Source organism: Crocodylus porosus, unplaced genomic scaffold (genome assembly GCF_001723895.1).
Source record: "Crocodylus porosus isolate Cpor-Errol unplaced genomic scaffold, CroPor_comp1, whole genome shotgun sequence".
Taxonomy (NCBI): Eukaryota; Metazoa; Chordata; order Crocodylia; family Crocodylidae; genus Crocodylus; species Crocodylus porosus.
Genome location: NW_017728943.1, coordinates 54,339,193 through 54,366,464, shown reverse-complemented (window position 1 = coordinate 54,366,464; position 27,272 = coordinate 54,339,193). Strand labels below are relative to the sequence as shown.

At 48.3% G+C, this 27,272-nt stretch overlaps 1 protein-coding gene across 1 annotated transcript in view; it reads right to left on the bottom strand.

Annotated features, from left to right (window-relative positions):
- Positions 1 to 13,968: 13,968 nt before the first annotated feature.
- SIX2 (SIX homeobox 2) overlaps positions 13,969 to 27,272 on the bottom strand; it is an 18,211-nt gene continuing 4,907 nt past the window's right edge. The window contains exons 3-4 of the mRNA XM_019548565.1: positions 16,859 to 16,875; positions 13,969 to 14,043 (exon numbers count right to left, since the gene is read on the bottom strand). Coding sequence (XP_019404110.1) covers positions 13,969 to 14,043; positions 16,859 to 16,875 — 92 coding nt within the window. The remainder of the gene's footprint in view (positions 14,044 to 16,858; positions 16,876 to 27,272) is intronic.

The following is a 27,272-nucleotide window of genomic DNA, read 5'->3' as shown; positions in this document are numbered from 1 at the left end:
CCAGGTATAGAATCCAGTTTTTGGAAGTTTGTCTTGAATTTCTCTCCCTCCCACTGCCACAGCAGGGAAAATAAATTGGGGGTGGAGGGGTATATATAAATATAAAGGAAAAATAAAAATAGCCCCCTTACCTTCTGTCCCCCAGCTTCTTTTCCCTATAGCCCCTTCTACAACTCCTTAGTGCCAGACCCTGCTCTCCTTGAGCATGTGGAAGTGAGGAACAACATTGAAATAATTGATCTTGAAATAATCAGAGCTGTAGTAATATGCACAGAGTACCGATAGACTTAGCTCATCCAAAATTGATACATTTTACCTTTTTTTTGAAACAGCTGCAAGCTTTAATATGGGTACTCCATAAGCACACTTTAAGTAGCACTTTTGATACCTACTTACATATAGAACAAACTTGTTTTTTTCTTTTTTTATGTTCTTCAAAATTTAAATTGTTTCCTAATTCAGTTGAGCAAAGCCCAGTAGATAGTGCCAAAGTTCAACTGAGCAGAGCTCAGTTGTTAGGTCAGTGTAGCTCTGCCACCAGGCAAATATCCTCCCTCCTAGACCCATCAGTCCAGGACTTTGGATACTCCCTGAATCCAGGCAGGCATCCTACATGCAAGTCCCAGGCCTGGTGACCCTGGGGTTTAGATGCCCCACTCTCCATTCTTAGTTTTGTTACAGTGCACCCACATACCTGTTTCTGCACGCCTCCACGCCCATCACTGCCACCTTTAAACCATCACAATTGCACAAAGAACTACCTCAGTCCCCGCCCACACACTACTCCCTTCCTTTCCCCTGTTCCCTACTCCCCCACCTGTTTGCCCAGTCCTTTCACTCGTCATTGTATTTGTCATTGTTGTCTTTGTCATCATTGTTGTCCTCCTCCTCATCGTCCTCATTGCTCCCAAGTCTATGCCAGTCCCCTCTCTTCCATATGATGTCTGCCATCTCTTTCCCATAATCTTCTTCGGTCCTCGTGTAGTACCAGTACATCTCACTAAATCCCATTTTAATACAGTCCTCGACTTGGAGGTTTGTGTGTCTATTTATGAGCAAGTTCCTTGTCTTCCACAGGGTATTCCTGAAGTTAGAAATGAACTGGTTGAAGTGGGCTGTCAGAGCCCCTTGCTGCTTGGTCAAATGCCCATAAGAACTACCTCTCTGGTCAGGGCTATGAATCCTGTCACCACCAGGAGGAGTATGTGTATTTTCTTTCATACCTCTCTGGCATATGGGCAGTTCCAGAAGAGGTGGCTGATTGTTTCTGCTTCCCACCCAAAGGATTGCCTGAGGCAATTGGATGGGCCTCTCTACCCAACACTATTTCTCCATGCCCACATGGGGAGTTTCATAGTTCCCAGTGGGCTACCTGTCTGTTCAGGTCTTTGTGCTCCTTCTGCAGGTCCTTGTGGAAGATTCACTCTCACACAGAAGCTGTCACCATGTAGTAAACTCACGGACAATATAATGTGTCTTGCCGTTACCACCACCTGAATTTTCAGTGGTTTACCATGGTCTCTGGGGCCTCATTGTGCAGTTTGTATTTGTTCTGGAATTATTTCAAGAGCTTGTAGAACCATGGGGACTCCATGGCCCGCGGGCTCACATTGGTCATCTTGTACACCCACCACTGTCATAGTAGCTGCCTTGCAAAATACTTTACAAAGCAGGCTGTTTTGGATTCTGTCCCTGTTGCCAATTTGCAGATCTGGCTCATGTACTTGGCCCAGAGTGTAGCATGAACTGACCTAAAGTAGCTGATGTTAACATAGAGTGTAATAATAGTGAAATGTAACCATGTTAGTCTTGTCCTGTAAGCAACTTGAAAACTCCATTTTGTATCTTTCTGCTTGACGTAACTGAATGAACTCTGCATAGCCTTTATGTATGAGTGTGTGTAAAAGGGTGAATGGTGAGAGAAGGGAAAAGAAGATTTAACTGTTTATGTAAGCAACAAGGTGCCAAATGTAAGTTACCAGTCAGTAAATTAATTAATGAATGGCTGAAGAATCCCTTCTGGGCCTAGGGCACAAAGAAGTTAAGAGGAGAAGAAACGTACCTATCTTGCCAGGCAGGCAGAAAAACACTCCAAAGCTAAGATAGGCTGAAGACAAAAGAAGAACAACCACAAAAACAGAAGCTGGGTGTGGAAAAACCCCAAAGCACTAAAACAAAGGATGCCAATCCCTATAAAAGAACACTTTGAAAATGCCAAGTTGGGTGAGTCTCTTTCTCTACTGCTGTTTCATCGGAGCACAGATGCATCTATTCACCCTGCTCCAGCTGTTATCTTCAAATCTGCTATCTTCAAATCATCATCATCTACTCAAATAAGCCCAGGTTGGCCACCCTGGGCTGATACTGAGCAACTCTGGTAATGCTGGTAACTATATTTGGTATATGTATGGATTAAATGGTTGTTTTGTATATGTGTGTATGCCTGTTTGCAATGATGTGTATGATGATTTCTGTGTGTTTGTATGAATGGTGTGCCTGAACCTCTATGTCTAACTCATGTGATCAATAAACGCGGCACCTTGCCTTATCCCCCTTTATAAAGTCTCACTCGTGATTTGAGCAATTGGCAATTTGAGTAACAAGAGGAAGGCATTCTTCTGCCTCTGGACTCTATCGCTTTGTACAGTGTGGTGCTTGCTGCTCTCTCCCATCTGGAGTCCCAGAAGAAGATGCTCATGGCTCTCTGGATCCTGTGGATGACTTGCTCTGAGTGGGGGAAGACTAGGGCAGTGTATAGAAGCATTGGCAGTAATACCACCTTCATTTATGCCACACGCCCTCCATTGACAGGCAGCACAATTACCATAGTCCCACTATCTGTTTGGCCTTGACTTCATGGCCTCTGTTTGGTCTCTTTTCCCCATGCCGTCTGTCTGGTCAATTCTGAGTTAAACTCTACCCCAAGGATCTTTACCCCCTCACTGGGGACAGAGATGCCTCAGGGCTGACAGGCCGTCAAGTTCACTCAGTACTAGACAGGCACTTTTGGTCATATTGAGCATGGCTCCCATTGCTACTCCATATTCCTTGGTGTGTTGTAGCACTCTTTCAACTGAACACTTGTCCCTGCATATGTTATTGAGGTCATCCATGTAGGCCAAGACCCTAGTCTCTTCCCTGTTACCCCCGGACATTTTTATGCCATTGATCCCAGGGTCCTAAATGAGCTGATGTGCTAGCAGTACCATCACACAGATAAACAGGATCAGGAAGAGTGGACAGCCCTGCCAGGTGCTCAACTCTACCGCAACTGGGGCTGCAAGGGACCCATTTACCAGTATCCTGCTGCTCACATTAGTGTACAGTGTCCTTAGCCAAGTGATGAAGGTTGGGGCAATTCCCATCTTTTTCAGTATCTCAAATAGGAACCAATAGGATACCTGGTCATAGGCCTTCTCCAGGTCATGGTTCAGCATGGCAACATTCAGCTCCCTTTCCTGTTGGTACTGTAGCATGCCTCACAACTGCATCAGGGCTTCATGAATCTGTCGCCACAGCACTGCACATGCCTGATCACTGCACCTATAGCAGACTTAAAGTATTCAGCCAAGGCTTTTTCCATTAGTGGCCGCATCTACACGAGATACTGACTGCAACAATACTGCACAGTAGTGTTGTGTGGCAAAAACCATGACAGCAATACTGCACAGTAGTCTTGGAGTACTGCGTAGTCAGTTCCACAAAAAGGCTGTTCATCAGCACTACTGTGCAGTAACTCAAGTTATTGAGCAGTCATTTAGTACTTGTATAAACAAGTACTAATTGACTTCACAGTAACAACTGTGCAGTCAGCATCTTGTGCAGACATGGCCAGTTTGTAGTCAAGGTTCAGGAGTATTATAGGACACCAGTTTTTCCTGCCTCTTCTCCCTTCTGTAAAGAAGGATTATGAAGCCCTCCTCCATTCCCAAATCCAGGTGACTCTTCTGCAGGCATTCTCTATAGACCTCCAGCAGATCCAAGCCTACCTGGTTCCAGAAAGCAAAGTAGAACTGCTTGGCCAGGCCATCCACCCCAAAATTCTTACCAGTTTTGAAGCTGTGGAGTGCTTTGTCTGATCTTCCCCAGTGTCTGCTCCTCCACTAGCTTCTGATCTTTATCCTCCATGAGGGCCTATGTGAGCTTCTGCAGGCATTCCTGCATGAGCCCCAGGTCCTCTGAATATGCAGTGTAGAGTTCCTGGTAGAAGGCTGTTGCCATCTCCAGCATCCTTTTGTTTAACTAGTGTTCTACCTACCCTGTCTACTAGGCTGATCATTGCTTCCTTCTTGGTTTCCTTTATCTTGCTAAAATAAGCAGACCACTCTTCCCTCTCCTCCACCCAGGGGACCCAGGCCAGGACGATTTTGATACTCATATATTTTTGGAGAAACCCGCCCCAAAAAACCTTGTGCCTTTACCAACCCATCAAGTGACCACTGTGGTTCACTCGACATACCAAAACACACTTTACAGGTTTAACTATTTTAGTCCTGTTACAAAGTTTGCACTGTGCACCCATCACCATTCCAGTGCCTTCACTCATTATTGTCATACTCATTTTCATTGTTGTCACTGTCCTCACCGTTGTCCTCATTGTTCTCTTCAGAAGGTTTGCCTCTGAAAAGTCTATGCCAGTCCCTCTCTAGGTCTCCCATCTCTTTCCCATTGTCCTCTTCTGTCTTCCTGTAGTACCAGTATGTTTCACTGACCCCCATTTTAATACAGTCCTAAACTGTGGGGTCTGAGTGCCTGTTTGTGAAGAGCTTCCTGGCCTTTCACAGGGCATACTTGAAGCAGGAGATGAACTGGTCGAAGCGGGCTGTCAGGGGCCTTGTGGAGGACTACTTCCTTGGTCAGGGTTCTGAAACCTGCCACTACCAGGAGGAGTGCATGTACTTCCTTCCAAACCTCTCTGGCATGTAGGCAGTCCCACAAGAGGTGGTTGATTGTTTCTGCCTGCCATTGGCAGGTTGGCCTTGGGCAGTTCAATGGACCTATCTGCCCTGTACTGTTTCTCCATGTCCTTTTGTCTCTTCCCCATTGCTCCCAGGGATCTGCACACTGCTGATCTCTGGGTCCTACCTGAGCTGCTGTGCTAGTGCAGATAAACAGGATTGGGGAGAGCAGGCAGCACTGTCTGACTCCCAACTTCACCGAAATCAGGGCTGCCAGGGACCCATACACCAGTATTCTGCTGTTCATGTTGGTGTACAGTGCCTTTACCCAGGTGTCTCCGGTAGGAAACGATGGGATACCCAGTCTCAGGCCTTCTCCAAGTCAAAGTTCAGCACAGTGATATTCTGTCCCCTTTCCCATTGGTACTCTAGTGCATCTCACAGCTGCATCAGGCCTTCATGGATCTGTTACCTCAGCACCGCAAATGCCTGGTCCTCGTGGATCACTGCACCTATAACAGACTTAAAATACTTGGCCAAGACTTTGGCCTTTAGTTTGTAGTCAAGGTTCAGGAGTGTAATTGGACATCAGTTTCTCATGTCTCACCTCTGCCCCTTCTTGTAAACAAGGGCTATGAGACCCTCCTCCATCCCTGCTCCCAGGTGGCCCTCCTGCAGATGCTACCTATAGACCTCCAGCAGGTCCGGGGCCACCTGGTTCCAGAAAGCAACATTGAACTCCTTGGACAAGCCAGCTGCCCTAGGTGTCTTACCATTCTGGAAGCTGAGGAGCGTTGTGTTGCTCTCCTCCAGCATCCACTCTTCCACCAACTTCTGTGCCTCATACTCCCCAAGGACCTATGTGAGTTTCTGTAGGCAGTCCTGCATTGCCCCCAGGGTCCTCCAGTCATACTGTGTAGAGCTCCCAGTAGAATGCCACCACTGTCTCCAGCATCCCCTTGTTCAACCGGTGCTCCACCCCTGCTGCATCTACTAGGCTGGTCATCACACCTTTCTTGGTTTCCTTTATCTTGCTAAAATAAGCAGGCTACTCTTTCTCCTCCACCACCACCCATGGAGCAAGATCTTCCTGGCCTGTTCCCTGTACTAGGCCCTGATCAAAGGCGATGCATAGGGAGGACATAGAAGGTCCCTCGCCAGCTGGAGAGTGGGGAGCACCAGCCAGTGCCCACTTGAAATTGGGCCTCGCTGGCCAGCAAGGCTAAGAAGTGCCAGCAGCACTTCTGGTTTTGCCGCCGCCACTTCCAGTTTGCAGCTGGCACTTCCAGGGTTGGTGATCACCTGCTGCCCGCCGAGCCAGAAGTACCTGTCACCCGTGGCCCTGATCCAGGTCTTCACCTCCCTCATGATCTCTCTCACATCCCAACATCAAGCTGCTTGCTTGTGTAGGCTCTGCAACTTGTAGTTTAGGCATTCCTGTTGCCTTCTCTGGAACTAGGCTCATCTCCTTCAGAAAGAAGTCCCTCTCTACATAATGTTAGTTCAAAACCAAAAGGGTCATGATTTCCCATATAGCTTACTGGGCTGGGCTGCAGCAGAGACATTTCAAGCCTTAGTGGCCCCACAGCTCAGCACTGCTGCTCAGTATATGTGTGTACTCCAAGTACCCTACAGCAAAGGATCCATATGCTAATTAGCTTCCCACTCATGACTGAAACTGGGTATTCTTTCAGATGAGGCATAGGGCAATCTGGTCTGGCTTCATTTCATGGAAGGTGGGGTCTAACTAAGCATACGTGACAGGCTGAGAGGCTGACAGAAGGATTTGGAGTGAACTGTATGGGGGTCTGTTTAGTGATATTTTCCAGACATTTAGTAATGGAAAAGAAAAAGGAATTGCTGGAAATAGGGAAGAAAAACACAGCTCAGCTGTAGGAGCAAAGAGGAACTTGGAATGTATTCACTATAGTGGCATACCAAGACTTTAAAAGGAGTCAGTACTGAGGAGGACTGCACTTGATGGGCATTATCATATATCATATTCAGATGTGCTTCACTAACCTATCCTCCAAGACTGGTGCCAAACCTTCACCGACGCCTGGGCTCACAAGCAGGAAAAGTATGCCCCACTGGCTGACATCCTGAGGAGCTGCGGCTATGATATGATGGTCGATGCACTCATCATGGGAGCCCTTAGAGCCTGGGACCCCACTGATATGCCAAGCTGATGCTGCACCTTAAGGTTTCTGACACCATCCACTACTCCCATGACATCTAAGTTGAACACATCATGGGCCAGTGCCAGTACACTGACCCCACCAGTTCAACCACTGCTGAGGGGACCTCCTGACCGCCCCCCCCCAGCACCTGATGGAATTGGAGAGCTACTCCCAACCACGGACCACTCCACTCCACCCAGCAGAGACCCCCGTGATGGGACTCCATGGACTGAGTGACTTCTTTGCTCAACTCACCCCCTCCACCATTGAGGACTCTTGTACAGGTTTATAGCAATCTCCTATTTTCTTCTCTCAGTGTCACAACCCCCTCCCTCTCCCTCCCTGCCTCCCACCCCTGGGCTTAGATGGCTAACACTATACTAATGTAACCTAGTTGCGTTCCCTTCCTCACCCCCATCACCCTTATGTTAGTCCCTCGCTCGGGCAGGCTGTATTTCCCTTATGGCCTTGTCATTCTTGCTCTTAATATTTTCTAATAAGGTTAACTGTTCTTATCCTACCTGGCAGGGGAGATATCTTTCTTCTCTGCCATAAATGTTTGGTATAATTAGAGGGTAAAGGCCTGTCCCTTGTACTGTAGGTAGAATGATCCCTACAAGAATCTCAAAATGCCTCCGAATGTGAGGATCTTGGCAACACAATTTATAATGATGAGGGTTGCTCTTGGGCTTTTCCTGTAGCTTGCACCTTCTGCCTTTTAGCTAGAGGTGAGGGAAACTAGGGGCATATGAACTCCAAGGCCTCTTGGGCTTGGGATTTGCACATTAGATGCCTGCCATGGATTTGGCAGCGTCTGAAGCCCCAGACTGATGATTTGGGAAGGTAGGCAGGAAACTTGCCAGTGACAGTACCACACTCAGTTGAACAATTGAGCTCTGTTCTGTCAGTAGAAACGCCAATAGAAATTTGGAACTGATTTAGCTGATTTGGCCCAAGACATCAAGTTTAAAAAAAATGTGGTAGGTTGCCATCAACATGTTTGCTTAATATGGGCCATGTACTTTGTAGTCATGTTCTGTGTTGGCTGTATTTACTTGACTTCACAGTTGGTTTCAATTACTGAGCACGTGCTGATTTTAGAAGCAGTTCAGAAATAGACAATATATTTATTAAAATTTCCTTGTATGCAAATGGAAGACAAAGGGCTTTTTCCCATATGCTGCTGGGGCGAAAAAACTTGGCTTGTATTTGAGTAAATATGGAATATATGTAATTTTATATATATGGTTAGCCCATAAAATGCAAGTCTATCCTGCCTCCTCCTGACTTCAAATTAATAGAGTTTACTATGTCTCTCAAGAATGAATCTTGTCAATCAAGATTATTCTTCTATTGATTCACAAAAGAAGGATGAAGGAAAAACAGCAAATATATTTGGATTATATTGGTCCACTTTAAAGTGCTACCTGAAAATTAATTTAAATTCATTTTGAGCACTTATGGAGATGGCAAACTTTCCAGATCACTGTGAGCAACATACCAGATTAATGTCAAGCCCAATTTTACCTAACCTCTTCATTAATGATCTAGAAGAGGGAATAGAATATAAATGACTGATGTTTCAGATGATACCAGATTGGTAGTGGCTGTAGAAGCCAGTGAGGACAGGGGGGTAACACTAAGGGATCTGGAGAATTTAAATGGGCAGAAACTAACAGAGTAAGTGTCAAATAATAGAAAACTAGATCTAGGAAAAAATAATCTGATTCCCAAATAATCAGTGGTAAGTAGAAAAGTGAACACACTAATCATGAAAGAGACTTGTTAGGTCTATACTACAGACACTTGCATGCATGGTTATATTAATCAAGACTGTGATGAGGTGCAATATTTGATTGACATAGCTGGCAAAACGTTCATGTCTGTTAGCAAAACTGCACGTTTTCTGATCTAGTTTCTGTTTGTGGAGACTGAAGTAACCTAGGTCAGCAACTGTGCAAAGTGCTCCTAGAAAGGACTTGGTCTTGAGATGATAGCGGGCATCAAATCAGATGTATATGTAATGCAAAAAGGCGGTTGCACCTACACATGTAATCAATGCACCTGAATAAAATCCAGAGCTTATTGCTCTAGAGCTTTTTGCTCCCAGGCAGGCCATTTGAATGTGTACCTGGGAGCAAGAACTCCAGAGTAAATTGCCCTGGAGTTTATTTGTGTACAGCACATGGAGCCTGGTCAGAGCAGCTTTAGTTGGCAGCAGCTCAGAGCTGCTCTGACCAGGCTCAGTGTGCTGTGAAAGGGTTGACCAAGGCATGAGGGTGCTTCAGCAACGGACCAGCTGGCAGGCAGCCCCTGCACTGAAGCACCCTCATGCCCCAGCCAGCCAAGCAGCATCTACACATGTGCTGCTGCACATGAAAAAGCTTCAGAACAGGCTAGTATTTACAAGTACTACCCTAATTCCAGAGTTTATTAGTTTTGTGCACCCTGATAGGGGCGCATGTGTAGATGTGGAACAGTTACTGAGGAACTAATGAGGCAGCTCTGCAGTAAATGTCTCATGTAGAAGCACCCCGCAAATACTATTTGGGGCTATCCTATACTGGAGCAGAAGGGTGACTGTTTCCATATCCCTGAGGTAGCCCTCCTGTTCTGGCATTCTGTCAACAGATTGGATCACCATCTTGAAAAATTGAGACAATGTGGAAGAGTTTCAGAGAAGAGAAAAATTATCAAGAGTCTAAGAAGAAAGATTTACAGGAATAATAAGGTATGTATTGAAAAAGCTATGGCTAAGAAAATAAAGATTTAAGGAAGTAAACACAAAGAAAGGAGTAGATATATTTAGGGTGGGACATGCCAGGGTGTGTTAAGAGTAACATTGCATAATGCAAGAAAGATTGAGAAATGTAAAATATAAGTCTCATTGTAGGAAATGGACAATTCATGAGCCAGCACCCTGATGACCACAATCACATAATGGCAAGTGGCGGTCTAGGTTGGGAATAGACTGATCTAGTCGCATGGGCAGCTTCATGTGTGGCACATGGCAGATTGGGGACAGGACAGGCAGTACAGTGGCAGGCAAGCTATGGAGCAGAAAGCAGAGAAGCAGATTAGGCAAAGAAGAAAATCAGTGTGGCACTTGGGGGTGCTTAAATTTTGTTTGGAGATAATTTTGACACAGTTCTGTTAATCTGATAATTCCATACTGTAAAATCTACCTAATAGGCTAATAGTTGGAAAGCTATTTTGCTGGCTGGTTGTATGTGGACATGGGCCTATCTATAATGATGGCTGTCACCCTTTCTAGATTCAGAGTGCCCCTTGCTAAACTCAGGGCACCCCTTGGAAAATACCAGCTGCTAGTTTTCACTCATTTTTTGTTAACAAAAAAATAATAGAGCAATTCTTGTGTTGCAATGAACTCAGACCACAGCAGGTCAGAATGTTTTTGACACTAGGGCTGCTTGCAGACGTTAAAAGAACAAAAAACAAAAATGGCACTTTACTTTAACTTCTGTATGCTCCCATGCCAAGAGCAGCACATGCTCAGAAGATGCATCATGTTAGTTGAATGTAGCTCACCCAACATCTGTATAGAAAGGGAGCTTAAGTGGAGCTTTTTTGGCACTTTTATCTAATACCTGAATGAATTAGTTTGATATAAAAACACCAAAAAGCCCCTCTGAAGCACCCAATATATACAGACGCTACAGAGCCAGGTCAAAGTAACATGCTGCTCCTTCCAGTAAAGCGTATTTTGTTTTGGTTTTTTAATGTCTGCAAGCAGCCTATGGATTCCTATCTGAAATCTCTGAGTTTCTCTTGTGAATCATGTGCAAGTGTTTGCACTCCCAATAGTAGTAATAGTGTGTGGCACCCTTAAAAGATTTCACCTCATTCCAAGGTCCTACAGCACCCTGTAGAGATGGATACTTTTCAGTGATACTTTTCTACACTAAGTTTGGTTGTATGACCATATCTTTCCTAATTTACTTACTAGCATCATTTCACCTGGAAAACTTAACTGAGACCATCACTTTCTCTGTAGCATAGCTGATATTTCTGAAGCAGTGATCTGTATTATATTGTTTACCCTAGATTATATTATGTCACATCAGGTTACAGAAACTCTGCAATGTAATATGCTGTCATATAAATGCTATTGGCACTAAAAGCTAAGTATGGGCTTATGGCTTTATGTTATAATAATAGTTGTGCTCTCCCTGGGGCATCTTTGTTCTTCCTCACAAGAATGAAAGAGACAAAGTCAGGCCTGCTGAAAGAAGTATACAGTTAAGCAAGCTATAAAGTTAAGCAAGACATAATCCATTTCAAGCCACTGTAGAAATAGTATTTGCTATAATTTTAGTCAATTATTCTTTCTGGGGTGATTGTGGAGTTTGTGAAGTTCATGTGCTTAAAGGATTTGATTAAAAGCCAATGTTAAAAGGAGCTAGGGCCAACCATGAATGGCCAAGACTCCTGTATTCCACTGGAATGTTTTGTAGCTGTGGCCAAATCAATTTAATCCTTTTCTTTTTACCCTGGCTGTAAAGACTACTTCACAGGAATGCCATGAGACTTTATAATAGTGTCTCTGATGTGTGCAAACTGGACTATGTGACAATTTTTGCTGAGATCAGTCAAGCTCAACAAGGGCAGCTTTGACACACCTGTCTATGGATCTGGTCTGGTTGTAGTGCCTCTGAATATGTTTTCCTCTCTTCTCCAATAAGAAGTAGTTTTATGACTAAAATTTAGCTTTCCAAATGAGGGACAACAGAGATGATGCATTGGCAAATATAGCATTTCAGCATGAACAGACATTGTGCAGTGTTTCCTTTCATGAGTGTAAGTGTTTCCAGATTTTTAAATGTCTCTGCAACATAAATCTATTTCCTTTTTGTATCTATGTAAACTACAGGGGGAAAATGCCTAGAGAAAAGTTATCCTGAGTGATTTGCTTGCTTATAAAGCAATATAAATATCCTTGGCTAATGAACTTGGAGACTGGATGCAATCATTCTTGAGCCAGCGGGGAACGTTCTTAAGAGTTGTTATGTTGCAATATACTCCAAGTTCTCTTACCTTTACTTCTCTAACTGGTGCTATCTACAGATTCCCCTCCATATTCCCCCAGAAAACAGCTTCAAACCTCTTTTTTGCGAGCATATAAACGATGAATTCAGAGATCAACAGCCATTCAGAGCAGAAATGTATAAAACTGGTGGCCTGCAAATAGTAATTGGCATACCTGTATCACTGAGAGAACAACTATGAATGTATAAGCTTTTCAAACCCAAGAGAGTACAAAGATTTGCACAAGTAAAATACACGTGTACAATTATGGGCAGAAACTTTACAGCATAGGGTGCGGTGATAGAGTAGCAAAGACCTCTTGCAAATTTGCAATGACTCCAGAGTAGTGATTCCCAAAGGGTGTGTCCTGGCTCAGTCATGTGCAGTGAGAGCTATGGAAGTGTGCCACAGAAATTAGTGAGATCTGGCCCATGGAGATGTCATTTGGCCCACTGGGATCTCCATAGGTCTGGAAATTTGGCAGTGAGGGAGCAGTGGCAATTAGTACTGCCACTGCACCTCTGCTGCCAAGTTTATAAGCTCTAAATGGCTGGTTTGGACCTCAGCCAGACTGGCAACATGCAGGAGGATTAGGCCCTGGTTCCATGCTGCAGGATCCAGCCCTGGCTGCAGCCCCAGCCCTGTCAGGTGAAAAGGTTGGGCACCACCACTGCATAAGTCATATATATGTGTGTATGCGTATGTATATGTATGTGTGTGTGTATATGTATATATAAGAGTGTGTGTGTGTGTGTACACCCTTTTGGGTATAAGAGTGAAGTGTGCCATCTATTTTAATAGAGAAAAAGATTATGCCTCAGGTATCAAAAGTCTGGGAAACACTGATCCAGAGTCATGAGTTTGAGCCCTGCCCTATCCTTATATCAAATTCTTCTTCCAGTCAATCCAGCTGTTAAGTGGGTACCCTGAATTAATCATTCAAGGTGAGGAGTCAAAGGTGGCCTGACATCAGGCACCCTTGTATGCTGATGACTACAAGAACTGCTGAGGCCCCTTCCCTTTGACTGTATGGCATCCCTGCCCTGTGGTCATGATCACTGCATTATGATGTCATATGACACCCCTAGGAAATTCCATTCTAATGCTCCAGATAGATACTCACATAAACCCAAATAGATTAAGTTAAGGAGAGATGGGATTTGAAGATTTCAAGGCAGGTTCAGGGAGCTAGACACACTGTATGCACCAAAAGTCAAAGGGAAAGGTGGAAAGGAAAACTCACCTTTGCACTCTCCTGCTTTTGGTGCTGCTAGATAGAATAAAATTAAAATAAAAGTGAGCAGGCAGTGAGACAGTGACAAAGGGAACAAGGCACACTGCAGAAGTTTGCCACTTTTATTTCTATAATCATTCCTCTCTCCTCTTTTCCTCAGCTCCACCCTCTATGCCTCAACTATGTGCTGCCACTGATTCATCACAGTTCATTACCCTTTTTAGCCCTTTTCCTCCTCCTTTTCATTTGCCCTGTGAGCAGGATAACTGATGGATCAGTTAGGGGAAGGAGCTTCAGACAGGGTCTGAAAGAAGAAGCATCAAAGCTGCAGCAAAGAGCAGTTAGCACATTACCTAACCCACTGCTTGTGTCCCAAAGCAAACAATAAAAATAGTATGATGGAGGGGTGGAGTCAAGCCACAGGGGTCAGAGTGAAGTAATTATAAGTATTTCTTTGTCTAGGATCTTAGGAAGAATCCTAGAATTGGAAAGTTTATCTCTACAGGCATAATGCCTGGTTATCCAAGGAAGGAAATATCATATCTTAACCTGACACAAATTATGGGCCTAATCCAAATTCTGTTGAAATCATGGAAAGACTCTGATTGAGCTAGATCTTGACCTCACTGAAGTTGACATGAATTTGACTGATGTCTTCATCTGGAATGAGAGTAGGTATTTTATTCTAGGCAAAAAGCAAGAAGGATCCATGTGTTTTTATCACATTTATTGTAAATTAAACACATCCCTACAGCTCTGATTTCACGATTATTAACAGCACTAAGCACTTGTGAATCAGTATTCTCAAAATCTATGTATGTATTTAACTGTGTATTTCACACATCAGTACTTACCTTATGAATTCTCAGAAAAAACAAAGAAGTTAAGGAAAAAGATAAGCATATAAAGATTTTATAGACCAAAAATAAACTGTTAAAAGCAGTTTTGGATCAAGTCCTTTAGTGATTAAGAATATATATTTTAGTATAACAAAACAGCTGATCTTATCTTAGAATACAATTAATTTTATTTAGCTTGTCTTGCTTTTGACATTAGCTGTAAGACAAACTGTAAGACAAAATATAGTTTCTGATTTTCCAGTTAAACATTTTTGTCATCATAAAATTCCAATTTTTCTATTTGTGGGAAAGTGCCAGTGCCAATTTATTTCTCAATAAAAAAATTAATGAGTTTCAAAATTGTTGTTCTGAAGCTTCAGAAGTAAAAAGATTCATTCTTTTAAAGTTGAAATGACTATTTTTTTAAAAAGTACAAAAAAGGTTACTATTGAAACAGAGCAGTTTGAAATTATTGAAACAAAAGGTTTCAGCTGACTGGCTCTGTGGATGTGAAATGTTGTGGATGTGATATACCTTGACTTTAGCAAGGCCTTTTGATACGGTCTCCCACAACATTCTGGCAAGCAAGCTATGGAAGTACAGGTTGGATGAATGGGCTGTACAATAGAAGTAATAGAGAGCCCCTCTATTCAGGCCACATCTGTAGTACTGTGTCCAGTTTTGGGCCCCCCACTACAGAAAGGATGGAGACCAATTGGAGAGAGTCCAGCAGAGGGCAACAAAAATTGCTAGAGGGCTGGGACACATGACTTCTGAGGAGAAGCAGAGGAACTGGTCTTATTTAGTCTGGAGAAGAGAAGACTGAGGAGAGATTTGACAGCAGCCTTCAACCACCTGAAGGGTGGTTACAAAGAGGATGGAGCTAGACTGTTTTCAGTGGTGGCAGATGACAGAACAAGGAGCAATGGTCTCATGTTGCGGCAAGGGTAGTTTAGGTTAGCTATTAGAAAAAGTTTTCTCATGAGAAGGGTAGTAAAGCACTGGAACAAACTACCTAGAGAAGTTATGGAATCTTCATCCTTGGAGATATGCAAGACCCAGACAGACAAAGCCCTACCTGGGATGATCTAGTTGGGGATGATCCTGCTTTGATCAGGAGACTGGACTAGATGACTTCCTGCAGTCCCTTCCAACCCTAATTTCTATGATTCTATAAACATTTTTCTTTGGATCTGGGCTTCACAAAATGTTTGATGTTTCAACTTCTCAGCCCAATTTGGAATTGAAAACTATTTCCCATCTTGATGGATAACTAAGTTAAATTAAACTAAATTGATTTTGACCAGAGTGTTTTTTGTTGCAAAGTTATCATGTTTTAACTTCCTGTCATTATGGAAGTATGTGAGAGTACTGACTGACTGACTTTGGTTCATATGCGCTTGATTTGGTGGTATGTTTTGTGTTTAAGAATAGGTTGTAAATATAGCAACAGCTGTTACAACATTAGCATGATTGGTAACAAAAGATGTGTTAAAGACGTTATGTTGACCATATTTCTTTCTGTGTTTTGCATTAAATTCCTTGAAAGAGTGATGTTGCTGTATCTAGACAGACTGCAGTCAAATGGTCCCATCAGATGAGTCATGCCTTTTTCCATAGCTAACAGGAAAAAGCTGTTGATTGCTGTTGGTATTGTGGTAGTCCCAAAGACCTCAAAGTGCAAGGTGCTCTGCAAACACCAAGTAAAACAGTTCCCTGACTAGGGGAGTTTGCAGTATAGGTTGGGAGAAAAGACATATAACTATCCTCACCATAAAACCTCAGGTAGCTCAGGTTAGGTGGAGTAAAGTGATTTGCCCCAATAGATTGGTGCCGGGCTTGGAACTGCAATCAACCACCTCCTTGGCAGCCCAGGGCTGTATTCACAAAAAACTGCCCATAATGCTGGTACTGCCTGGTAGGGGAGATACCACCATGAGGTGGTTTTTGGCCCAGGTGTTTTAACTTACCTGGCAGGGGAGGTCCCCTTCTTGGCCTTGAATGTTTTGGTATAGTTGAGGGCAGAAACCTGTCCACTGCACTGTCCAGGCCTGCAAGAGTCTGCAAATGCCTCTAAATGCAAGGATCTTGGCTGTGCGGTTTACAGTGATGGGGGATTGCTTTCAGACTTTCTTTCTAGCTTGCTCCTTCAGCCTTTTGCTAGGCGCAAGAGAGACTAGGGGGCATCTGAACTCCAAGGCCCCCAGGCTTGAGGCTTACACATAAGGTGCCTGCCACTAATTTGGAAATATCTGACGCTCCAGGCTGAAGAGTCTGGGAAGTAGGATACTTGCTAGAGGTAGCACCATGCAGACTTGAAGGATTGAGCTCTGCTCAATCAATAGAATATGGAACTGGTTTGGCTGATTTGGCCTTAGTCATGAAATCAAAAATAAATAAATAAATAAATATACATAGTTGACAGCCCAGAAGTTGCAGTTCAAGGCAATAGCAGAAGGCTCATGGGGCAGTCCTGTCCTATTCAAACAAATCTGTGAATTCTGCTAAATACCTTGTCACTGATACCAGAAGGTAAGAAGGATGCTCTGGTGAAGGCTCCTCAGTGCAATGGCAGGGCTTCTTTGCTTATTAAAATCACCACAAAGGTAACAAAATCACTGGAAACAAGAGATCAAAGACACTTCTATTTGTATAACTCACCTTTCTTTGAGCAGACACTGGTAAATTAAAAAAAACAAAAACAAATCCCAGAATCACACTGCAGGATAACAAGGAGAGGTCCAGTCCCTGGGGTGTTCATACACCTGGTGTTGGCCAGTCTGGCTGGTCTCTGCATCCCAGCCCAAAGGAGGCACTGGTAGGCAGAAAAGAAATAGATCCAAGCCTCTATAAAGGACGAGCTGCACTGGTCTGACTGCATGAGACTGATCAAACCTTGTATGCCTGTAGCCATAGAAGGAGCATAAACTCCAGCTGTGTGGGGCACACCCTCCTGCCTGTTTAGAAATATTAAACATAAGGGGCAGTACAGCCTTCTGGATTATAAACTCCATTTCCCAGGCATCAGTGCTCCTGCCTCCCTCTCTGCTGCCTGCTGGAGAGCCCCTGTCCCCTCCAGAGGAAAGAGGACTGGGCATGGGGCCTGGGTGTTTCATTGTCACTGGCAAAATATGGTTGTTCCCAGCCTCATCCCAATCCACAGCAGCAGATTCAGCGCGACACCAGCCTGTCCCCAAGTGCCTAGCTCTTTCTTAGGCAAATGCCCTGGGAATGGGGAACTCAGCAGTGTCCCCAGCAGTCATGGCTCCGGAGGCCTGGCTGGCACCTCTCCAGCGTGGTTGGCTTTGTAGGGAGCTGGGGTGGGGGAGGGGCGAGTATTTCACGGGGACCCCAGGGCAGAACCGGAGCGTGCAGGCAGTGGGGTCGGGGCTGCCCAGCCGGCGTGGGGAGGCGGAGGAGGCAGAGCGGGGTTGGGTTACAGCGGCCTGCGAGTGTAATGGATATTGGCCCCGGGCTGCTCGGAGAAGCGGAGGCAGCTCCGGACCCGGTCATACCTGTTCTCCTCTGAATAGGCTCGAAGGAGAGGCCCCCTCCCCGCCCCCTTTGTTCTGCCCGCGGCCGCGATACAGGAGAAGGCGGCCGGCTGCCCCCGCCTGCCTCTCGGTGACCCGATCTCGCTGGGAAAGGAGGGCGGCGGGGCCCGCGGGGAGCGCAGCGGTGGGCGAGCCGGCCCGGCCGCATCCCGCGGGACCGCCCGCGCCTCTGTGCGGGGCCGCCAACGACTGCGGGCCGAAGGGGGAGGGGGCAACGCTTGAAACCCGCTGGCGTTGCCGCTGCCTCTTGGGGAAGGGACCCGCTCCCCGCGGAAAGGCAGCGGCCCCGCCAATGCACACGCGCTTCTTAGCTTCCTTGTGCACACACGGGTGTCGTCGGTTCCTTGCACAGACACACACACACGTTTCTTAGGTAAGTTTCCACACACACAGGTTTCTTAGTTAAATTTCCTCACGCACACACGCACGTTTCTTAGGTAAGTTTCCTTACACACACACGCACACACACAGGGGTTTTTTAGTTGACTTTCCTTACACACACAGGTTTCTTCGGTAAGTTTCCTTACACAGGCGCGCGCGCGCGCACACGCACACACGTTTCCTAGGTTCCCTCTCCCTGGCCGAGGCAGCCCCAGCCGCGGCGGCGGGTCTCGTCCCGAGACAGGCCCCGGGGGCGCCTTGGGGCGGGGGGCAGGGCTCTGTGCCTTGTCCGTCCAGGAGAGAGGGTAGGGCCAGGGGATGTGCCGCAGTGTCCTCCCGGGGTAGACGCGAGGGCACACGGCGGGACGCAGCGCCCGGCCTCTGGGCTCGCTCTGTGCAGCCAGCGGTCACACGAGCGCTGCGCCTGCTCTCGGATCCTCCATGCAGGCAGGCACCTTTCGAGCACGGCAAAGAAAACTCTGCCTCCAGTCAGCCTAATCCATGGTTTTCATTTACTATTATTCAATCAAGATTTATCTCTGTGTGTTTTTTCTAGGAGACTACTTTTCCAGAACTGTTACTCGATACTGATCCATTAAATCTTTCCAGCTGAGAGATTAAATGTATGATTTGCAACCAGCTGGATTTCTCAAACGGTGTCTTCGCCTCTCTTAAAATATGAACAGACGTGGAGCGAAAAAAAAATCGCTTTGCTTTGGCCTCGAAAACTGCAAATGTACCAAAAGATTACCACACGGAGCTCATCCCGTGCCAAGGGCCGGCTCCTGCTCTCTGCTCATTGGATTAGGTTTCTTCCAGCAATAAAATGCCTCCAAATGTGAGATACGATCTAAATGGCAACTCCTGCCAATCGGGGGGGGGGGGAATCAGAAAGGCCCGAGTCACTCGCTGCTGCCTGCCTCGAGATGTCCTCGTTTTACACGCCGAGGGAAAGAGATTGCTGCGGCAGGCATCGTGCCCCAGAAGGGGAAGATCAGATGCATTTGGCAAAGCTCAGCCCTGCTTCCCCGGCGTATTGTTTGCGAGCTGGGGCCGGGAGCCGGCTCTGCGGGAAGGCTGCAAGGGCGCATCGCCTTGGAGCGGGCCCGGAGCCGAGCGCGGGGCTGCGGGGCTGGGGCTGTGCTCCCCGCGGGGGTGCCCGGCGTCTCCTTCGAGCCCGCCCCCGGACAGCGCGGAGGGAAGCGTTTGAGTGCGGGACCGGGGTGGTTACACACGTGAACCTCTCCGTGTGCAATACATAGAAAGCGGGGCGAACCCCTGCTGCAGCTGAAGGTTGCGAGTGCGAGGCCGGGCCGCCGAGGGGAAGCCGGCCACCTCCAGCTGCTGCCCCTTTCCTAAGGGAATTCACATGCGGGGGGAGGGGTCACATCATTGCTCACCCGTCGACTCTTTGCACTGGCTGCTCCGCGGCTGAAGGGGAGCAGAAAAATGTTGCCCGATTGGGTGAGCAAAGCAGGTGTCACCACTGTCCCCGCTGCCCTCCAGGCCACACTGCTAGATGACTAAAGTCGTGGGGGATTGGGGATAGCATCAGGTTCAGGCTTCCCTCCTCTGGGGGCGAGTTGCAGGGGGAGAAGAAGGAATCTGCCCAATGCCCGCTGCCTCCTCCTCGGCCCTGGCGCCTCTCAGATTCAATCTCAGCCCGAGCAGGGCTGCAGCGGGCACCAGTCGGTAATGCAAACCCTCTGCAGATAGACTAAAAGGGCTCCTATTCTACGTCCTCGGCCCCCTCCTTTTCCTTGCTCATGCCGGATGCAAATAGATGCAAGGTAACGGGAGAAAAAGTGGCAGAGCCTGACTGCGGGATGCATACATCCGCCGGCCCCGGCTGTGAGCCTGCCCACGTCAGACCCTTCCCGGCGCCCTCTCCCAGCGCAGGCGGCTCTCGGCGCTGGGCTGGGGAGCTTCAAGCGCCTAGCTGCGCCACCCGCGGAGCTCGCTCGGGACGCGGCGGCAGCGAGCCAGGTGCCGGGCGCTCCTTCGGCCGCCGGCTCTGCCAGCTTCTCTGGGCTGCAGCCTGCATCGGCGGGCAGTAGTGCCCTGGCCGCGTGGCCGCCTGGACCAGCAATAATCTGCGTTTCCCAGGTTCGGAAGTGAGGAGCAGCTCTCACAGGGCGGACTTTTCCAGCATGGAATAAGTCCAGTTCAGGGGACAGGCAAAAGTCAGCAGGTGTCCACGAGGGATGGGGCGTCATTGGAATGGCATTATAGTTCTGTACGTGTACACACACACCGATACTACATAGAAACCAGTATATATTAAAATGCATAAGATGCATTGGATTTTCCCGTATCAGCTCATCTGTCATGCTTTAGTGTATTGCATTGCATTTTACCGCATAATCATATCATATCATATCACACACGTGGTACCATATGCGATATATGCGTAGTGTATCGCGTTTTATCATCTTATCTCATCAGTCATATTATAGTGTACTGCATTGCGTTTTATCATATCATATCATATGTCATGTTATAGTGCATTGCATTTTATCATCTGATCTGTCATGTTATAGTGTACGGCATTGCGTTTTATCATATACCATATCAGATGTCATGTTATAGTGTATTGCATTTTATCATCTCATCTCATTTGTCATGTTACAGTGTACTGCATTGCATTTTATCATGTCATATCATGTATCATGTTATAGTGTATTGCATTTTATCACATATTATATGATATATATAATATGATATGATGTGATCTATTATATCGTGTCATATCATATCCTATCGTTATGGCATTGTGCATTATGAGGTACACGTGCATGAAATGTTCAGGCAATCTGTATGCTGTATTCGGTAAGGTGTAAATACGATGCAGGACATCATATGCTCCGTATCCGGTGCCCTGCCGGTGGGTCGGAGGTATGGTGTAGATGTGATTACTGGAGGGAAGCTGCTCGGCATGCAGGATCTGCGGGCCGTGGGGTAGCCCCGTGCTGTAGCTGATGGCACTGCCGACCATTGAGCCACGGGGATCTCGAGTCCCTTGGTGGGGAGAAAAGCACCCCCGCACCCGGCCTGGGCTAGGAGCTCCCGGCTGCGCCCGCGGTGGCCCTTTGGGCCGAGCCTGCGGCCCCTCTGTACACCCGCCACTGGGGCTCCCATGGGAGAGTCCTCCCTTAGGAGGCTTGCGACACAGGTGCTGGCCCTTGGGCCGGCTCGCAGGACCCCTCTGAGCAGCCCGCTGCCTCTCTCCGGCCGTGACCCCAGGGCCCGCAGCCCCCGCGTGGCGCCGAGCTCCGTGCGTGGCCAAGGCCGGGGAGGCTCCCGGTCCGGAGCCCACCAGCGGCGCTCGCCGCGCCGCACCGACCCAGCCGGCTCCGGAGGCGAGAGCCGCGGTGCCTGGGGCTCCTCCCGGCGAGGGGGAACCTTTCGTGGGACCCTCCCCCCGCAACGTACTGAGTTTTACATTTTTCACGGCCGGACAGGCGAGGCTATAAAAGGCGTGTTTGTTTTTCCTGGAGGGCTCCGCCGTCTAATGGGGTGGGTCAGCAGGAGCACACGTGCGATCTCCCGCTTCCCAACCACATGCCGCTCCCCTCGGGAGCACTGCCCGGCCACGGACATTGTACCTGCCCGCCGGCACGCGGGGGCTTTGCAGCACCCCCTCCACTGGGGGAAAAAAGCCTTTCTCGGAAAAGCTCCGCCGGGGTCCTCTTTCCTTGTTTGGGAGGTTTTATTGGATTTTTTTTTTTTAAACCAAGTCTTCCTGTCTGCAAAACCTAAAGCTCGAGGACAAACCCGAAGGGTATTGACACGCTGTCTTCAAGGGCGCTCAGATCAGACCTGCCCCTAAACTTGACAACTCCTCTTCCTTGCTGGTGGAGCAGCTCCGTACCAGCCTGGCATGCGATGCCACCCTAAAAGGCGGGTTTTGTGTTCAGGTATTGGGTGAAAAACACTGTCTCCTTCTCAGGGAAGGAAAACCTCCCGCTGGCTTCGATGGAAAAGAGATGGACACGCGCCCCCTCTCTCCCTCTACCCACCTTTTCCTCCCTCCTGGGTATCGGGAAGGAAAAAATCCAGCCCCTCTGTAGACATCGTTAATAGAGAAATCCTTCGTGATCGCCGCACGTGTTTCCAGATACAAATATTTTTCAAGTTACATAGCTACGCTTCTGCAGACAAAACCCCATACCTTCTCCCTGTATGTTAAAGTACTGAAAGTTCCCTTCGGTCTGTTTTTCTTGGCTGTCTGAGCATAGCAGCATTTTGATTCACTAAAGTTACATGGCTGTTCAACTTGGGGTAAAAGCCAAATCCCCCCCCCCAATTGAAATGCCCCTAAATTACTGGCCATATTCAAGCTCTGTTCTAGTCAAAGCAAGAGACCGATGTTGTATGCCAAGCTAGGTTTGCTCCTCCTGAAGATGCCAATATGTATGTGTTTCTGCGCGTCCCTACAGAAGCGGATATATTATCCCGCCTTCCTCCGCTGACATTTCTAGCCGTCTTTAAGCATTTTTCACTCGAGCTCTTTAGCATTCCTTATTACGGGCAGATTATGGCTTCATTTTCTAACAAAGCTGCTAGGCAAAGAATGAAGCCTCATCTGAGATATCCCTTAGGAAATATCCCAAGCAGGAGGCTTCTCGCAGCTGTATTACATCTCTCATGCAGATTAAGTTGAATTCATGTGAAATGGCTTAATTTACACACAGGAAAACGCCTCTCTGCTCAATCGTCCTTCATTCCGTGCCCAGAAAACTTTACCTTTCCCCCAAGGCGAAGAAACTGCGGAGCGTTTGGGATTAGCAACAGAAAGAGGTGCCTTCTTGCCACACTAGGGCAGCAGGCAGTGCGGGGCCTCGCCCTACGGGCCCGAGCAAAGAGGATGGGATCGGGCCCCTCGGGGAGCCCCCAAATGCATCGATCGCCTGGGTTTGCTGCACGCGATCACTGAGAAGCAGTTTCCTGGTCTCCCGAGTGCAATTTGCCATGGCAAGTCTATATAAATAAGGGGACTTTGGCAGTGTCTGGGGCAATGGTCTCTGACACAGCGCTCACAGGCGAGCTGGTGGAGTAGGAAAGAGGCTTTCACAGCCGGCAGAGCAGGACAGAGCGAGTATCCAAATCCGGGCTTTTCACTTAAAAATGAAATGCACATGAAGAAGCGGTCTAAGTGAAGCGGGGGGTATTCCGTGGGCCCCACACACCGGGCGAATTGTTTAGCATGGTAACATTTGCGACCCAAGGCACACAACCTTTGCCGTGCCGTGCAGTGACCCTGCCATTGCCCCGGCGGGCGGTGCACGCTGGCGCGGAGCTCGCCCCGTGCCCCTACGCCCAGGTGATGCAGGCAGGAGCTGGGCGGGGGCAGCTGGAGTTTCCTGCTCCAGCACTGCCACAGTCTGGCCAAGTGCCCACGCGGGCTATCCGAGGCCCCCTCCTGAGTAGTGCCACCTCAAGAGCAAGCTCCGCAGGGGCTTAAGGCCTTTCTTGGTGGCTTCCCCGTATTCCCCTGGCCCCTGCCAACAGTCGCAGGGCAGTGCCCCACGCAGGGCCGCCCCCGGCTGGCACCCTCTGGGCTGGGCATGGGTCACCCCCCGGGGGGGGGGCGTCTTTGGGGGAAGAGCGGCTCCCTCCTGTTCTTTCCCAAGAGAAACCAGCCAGCACTTCTGAGCCGGGCTATGCCCCGCGTAGCACACAGCTACTGAATCATAACTAATCTGTTTAAAAACCCGGATTAGTCACGTCACTTTCTGCATATTCATCTATTGCAAAACTTCCGAGTTTGTGCATGTGCGTGTGTGCAGAAAAGCTAAGGATTGGGGCTCATTTAGAAAAGGCAGTTGCTGAGGGCAAGTGCAGGCTCATGAAACGAGTCTTAACACGCAACGGGTTTTTCAGGCTACATCCTACACAGCCAGCGGCAGGGGCTGAGGCGGAGTGCGTGTCCTTAATCCCAGTCTGACCTCCGCCGGTTTTTGTAGGGCGCCCTGGCGGGTTTTAACTCGATTGAATTGAATGGACTGCCCCCCCCGTCTTTTTTTTCCACCCATATGATCCTCTCCGCCACTTACAGAAGTTTTCATCGCCCCTGAGCTTCAAAGGGTCTTTCTCGCCCTATTAGCTATTCATTTTCTTTCCCCCGATCAAATTTTGCCTCCTCTGTGCAATATGACCTTGTATTAACCACCTCAACCCCATCCTGTTTTCATACTGGCTTTCCTCTTGACTCTAGTCTTTCTTCCCGAGCCTTATTTTTCTACAGCGGACAAGTGTTGTGTCTCCAAACTGTATTGTCATTATTCCAGTCGTTTAAAAAAAAATCGTTCGTCCCAAACCCGCTTCTAAAATGCAATTGAATTAATTAGTTAATTATTTCCAATATATTTCACATGCCGTTTTAGGGCCAAAAAAAGTGTCTTCTGCAAGGCATGACAGTGTGTAATTGAGATTACGAGTTGCGCGCAAACGGTTCAGCTTTAAGTGACACGCCGGACGGTATCCAATGGTACTCAGACGCTAGCACACATATATTCAAGTGATGTTTGATTGCCAGATAAGCCTTGCTTATGAATTCACCTGGTTTCTGAATTCGTCGCCTAGTATTGGATGCGAACAGAAAGAGCAGGGATTTGGAGAAAAGGGAGAGTGGAGATTAGCAAAGATATCTAGGCTCAAGAGCGCGGGGAGCCCCATCTCCCTTGTAATATTAAAAGACTTTGTTTACTTTTAGGATCCAAAACATACACCAGTAATGAGACTCAGGGTAATGGAGAAGGGGCTCTTTAGGGACTCATCCGACACCCACTGCAATCAATAAAACGGCTCTTGGCACAGAATCACAGGGCGGGGAGGGTCATCTAGTCCAGCCCCCGCAAGCAGGCTAGAAATAGGCTGGTAGAGAGACCCCCACAAAGCACAATGCCTTAGTTTCACCCTGGCTGGTATGAAAATTGCCTATTTTACAGGCAACAACTCCCGCTGAAGCCAGTTGATTGAAATTTCAGCCTGCGCTTGAAACCTGGGACACGATCTTTGCCGATCCGCACAGATTTCCTCGCCACTTCCAGCCGCAGAATATTGTTGGTTTGTTTTTCCCAACTCAAGACAAACGCGGTGTAGCAGCAATCAAAAAAAGAAAAGGAAAAGAAACGAGCGATAGTTCGGGACCTTTCCATTTTAATGACATTCGTATTAAAATAAAAAACCAAAACAAAACACCACCCCCACCCAAGAAACAACGAAAGTGGCAGAGACTCGGTGGGCGTCGTGCAGCAGCCCAGAGGTGACATTCTGCGGCGAGTCAGATGATTACCACGGCCACTTCTGGCCTGCAAACGCGGGTATTTCAGTGCCACCGCTCGCAGTTAAGTGAGACGTAAACAGTGCAGCTGACTCCTAATCCCACCCTGCCCTTAAACAGATCCCGGCGTGACAGCGACGTGGGAATCTCGTGACATCGGTGTAACAGACACTGGGAGCCAAGAACAGGGCTTTGCGGGCAGGGGAGGGGGTCACGGGCAGGAGGCTGAATCTGCACCCCCAGGGCCCCGGCGTCCCCCGTGCCCGCGTCTCTGGGGAGGCCGGGAATGGGGACCGGGAGCCGGGTCCCTGCCGCGGGTCAGTGCGGACGCCCCCGTCTGTCCGCGCGGGCACCAGAGGTGCTTCGGGTCCCCCTCGCGCCTTCCACCCGGCTGGGGACGGAGGGGGGCGCATCCCGGGGGCTGCGGGCTCCGCAGCCACCTCCCACCCTGCTGCGGGGCTGGCTCAGGGGCAGGTGCCACGGCGCTGGGCTCCTGCACTCGGGGCAAACCCCCTGCAGGCGACGGCTCCAGGGCCCCTCGCCTCCTCCCGCCGTCCCACCTGGCCTCAGCGGGCTGAGAAATGTGTCTGGGTCCTGGCGCAGGGACTGGCAATAGTCTCCCCAGAACTAAGCAGAGGGGAACAAGGGCACACATGCACAAGTACACGTACAGACACACGCATTCACACTTACACATGCGCACGCACGCACACATATACATACAAACACACATGCGCACTTACATACACATGCGTGCATACCTGCGCACACGCAGACTTACATACACACACACACCTACACACTTACACATACAAACGCACGCACACTTGCACACACATGCACACAGAGTCATACAAACACACACACTTACATATATACACACGCACGCACACAAGTGTAGGCCGAGCCCCTCTGCCACGTGCGGGTCTAAACCGCGGGTCCCCATCGCCTCGGCGGCCCCGCCTGGCATCTCCCGCGTGGCTCGGCCCTACTGCAGGCCACACCATGTCTCTTGCTGAAAAGAAGCCGATCCCGGGCAGCCCCCAGCCCAGCCCCCTGGAGGGGAGAGCTCGGCTTGGCCTGGCGAGAGGAGCCGGTGGGATCCCCGCGCCCACGTGGCTGCCCCTGGCTTTTTTAGCAGCCGCAGGGAAAGCACCCCCCGCTCTCCCTCCCCCACCCCCCATATGGAGGCGAAGCAAGCACGGCGGGCCGGCTTCCATTTCTAAATTTTATTATAAAATAAAAGCAGAAATATTTTCCAAAGAATGTATTCACATAATATAAACAATAAACAAAACTAAAGTCGAGTGACTCGCGGCGGATACTGTCGGGCAGGGCTAAGAATGAGCAGCATGGGGTTCATTTTATTCTTATGTTTCTCCTTCCTCTTCTTCTCGAGGGCCCTGCCCTACCCCCGGGAGGGGTCGGTGGGAGAGCCGGAGCAGGGGCAGGCTCGGGTTCCTCTATTCCACCCAACACATGGCGAAAGCACCGGAGAGGGACAAGGCGAAAGAAGCCGGCTCTCTGCACAGCGTCAGCTACAAGGAGGTTACAGAGTCTGCCTAGCGCGCGTGTTTCTGCTATAACTTGACTACAAACGTTTGGACTCGCGGTTGCAATGGTGTATCGTACACCTGCCACGGGGGGGATAGCTACACGAGGGGACCGGGAGCCGGGTGTGTCTTCCAAGAGGCATGTCGATAGCAGCCTCCGCTCCCGCTCCCTTCCCCCGCACAAACACAATGTGCCTTTTCACACACACAAACCAGCCCGATCGTAGAAAAATCATAGATCGATCAATTCAAAGACCAAGAGATTTGCGAAGTTCAGGCTGCTGGAGGGAGGGAATATAAAT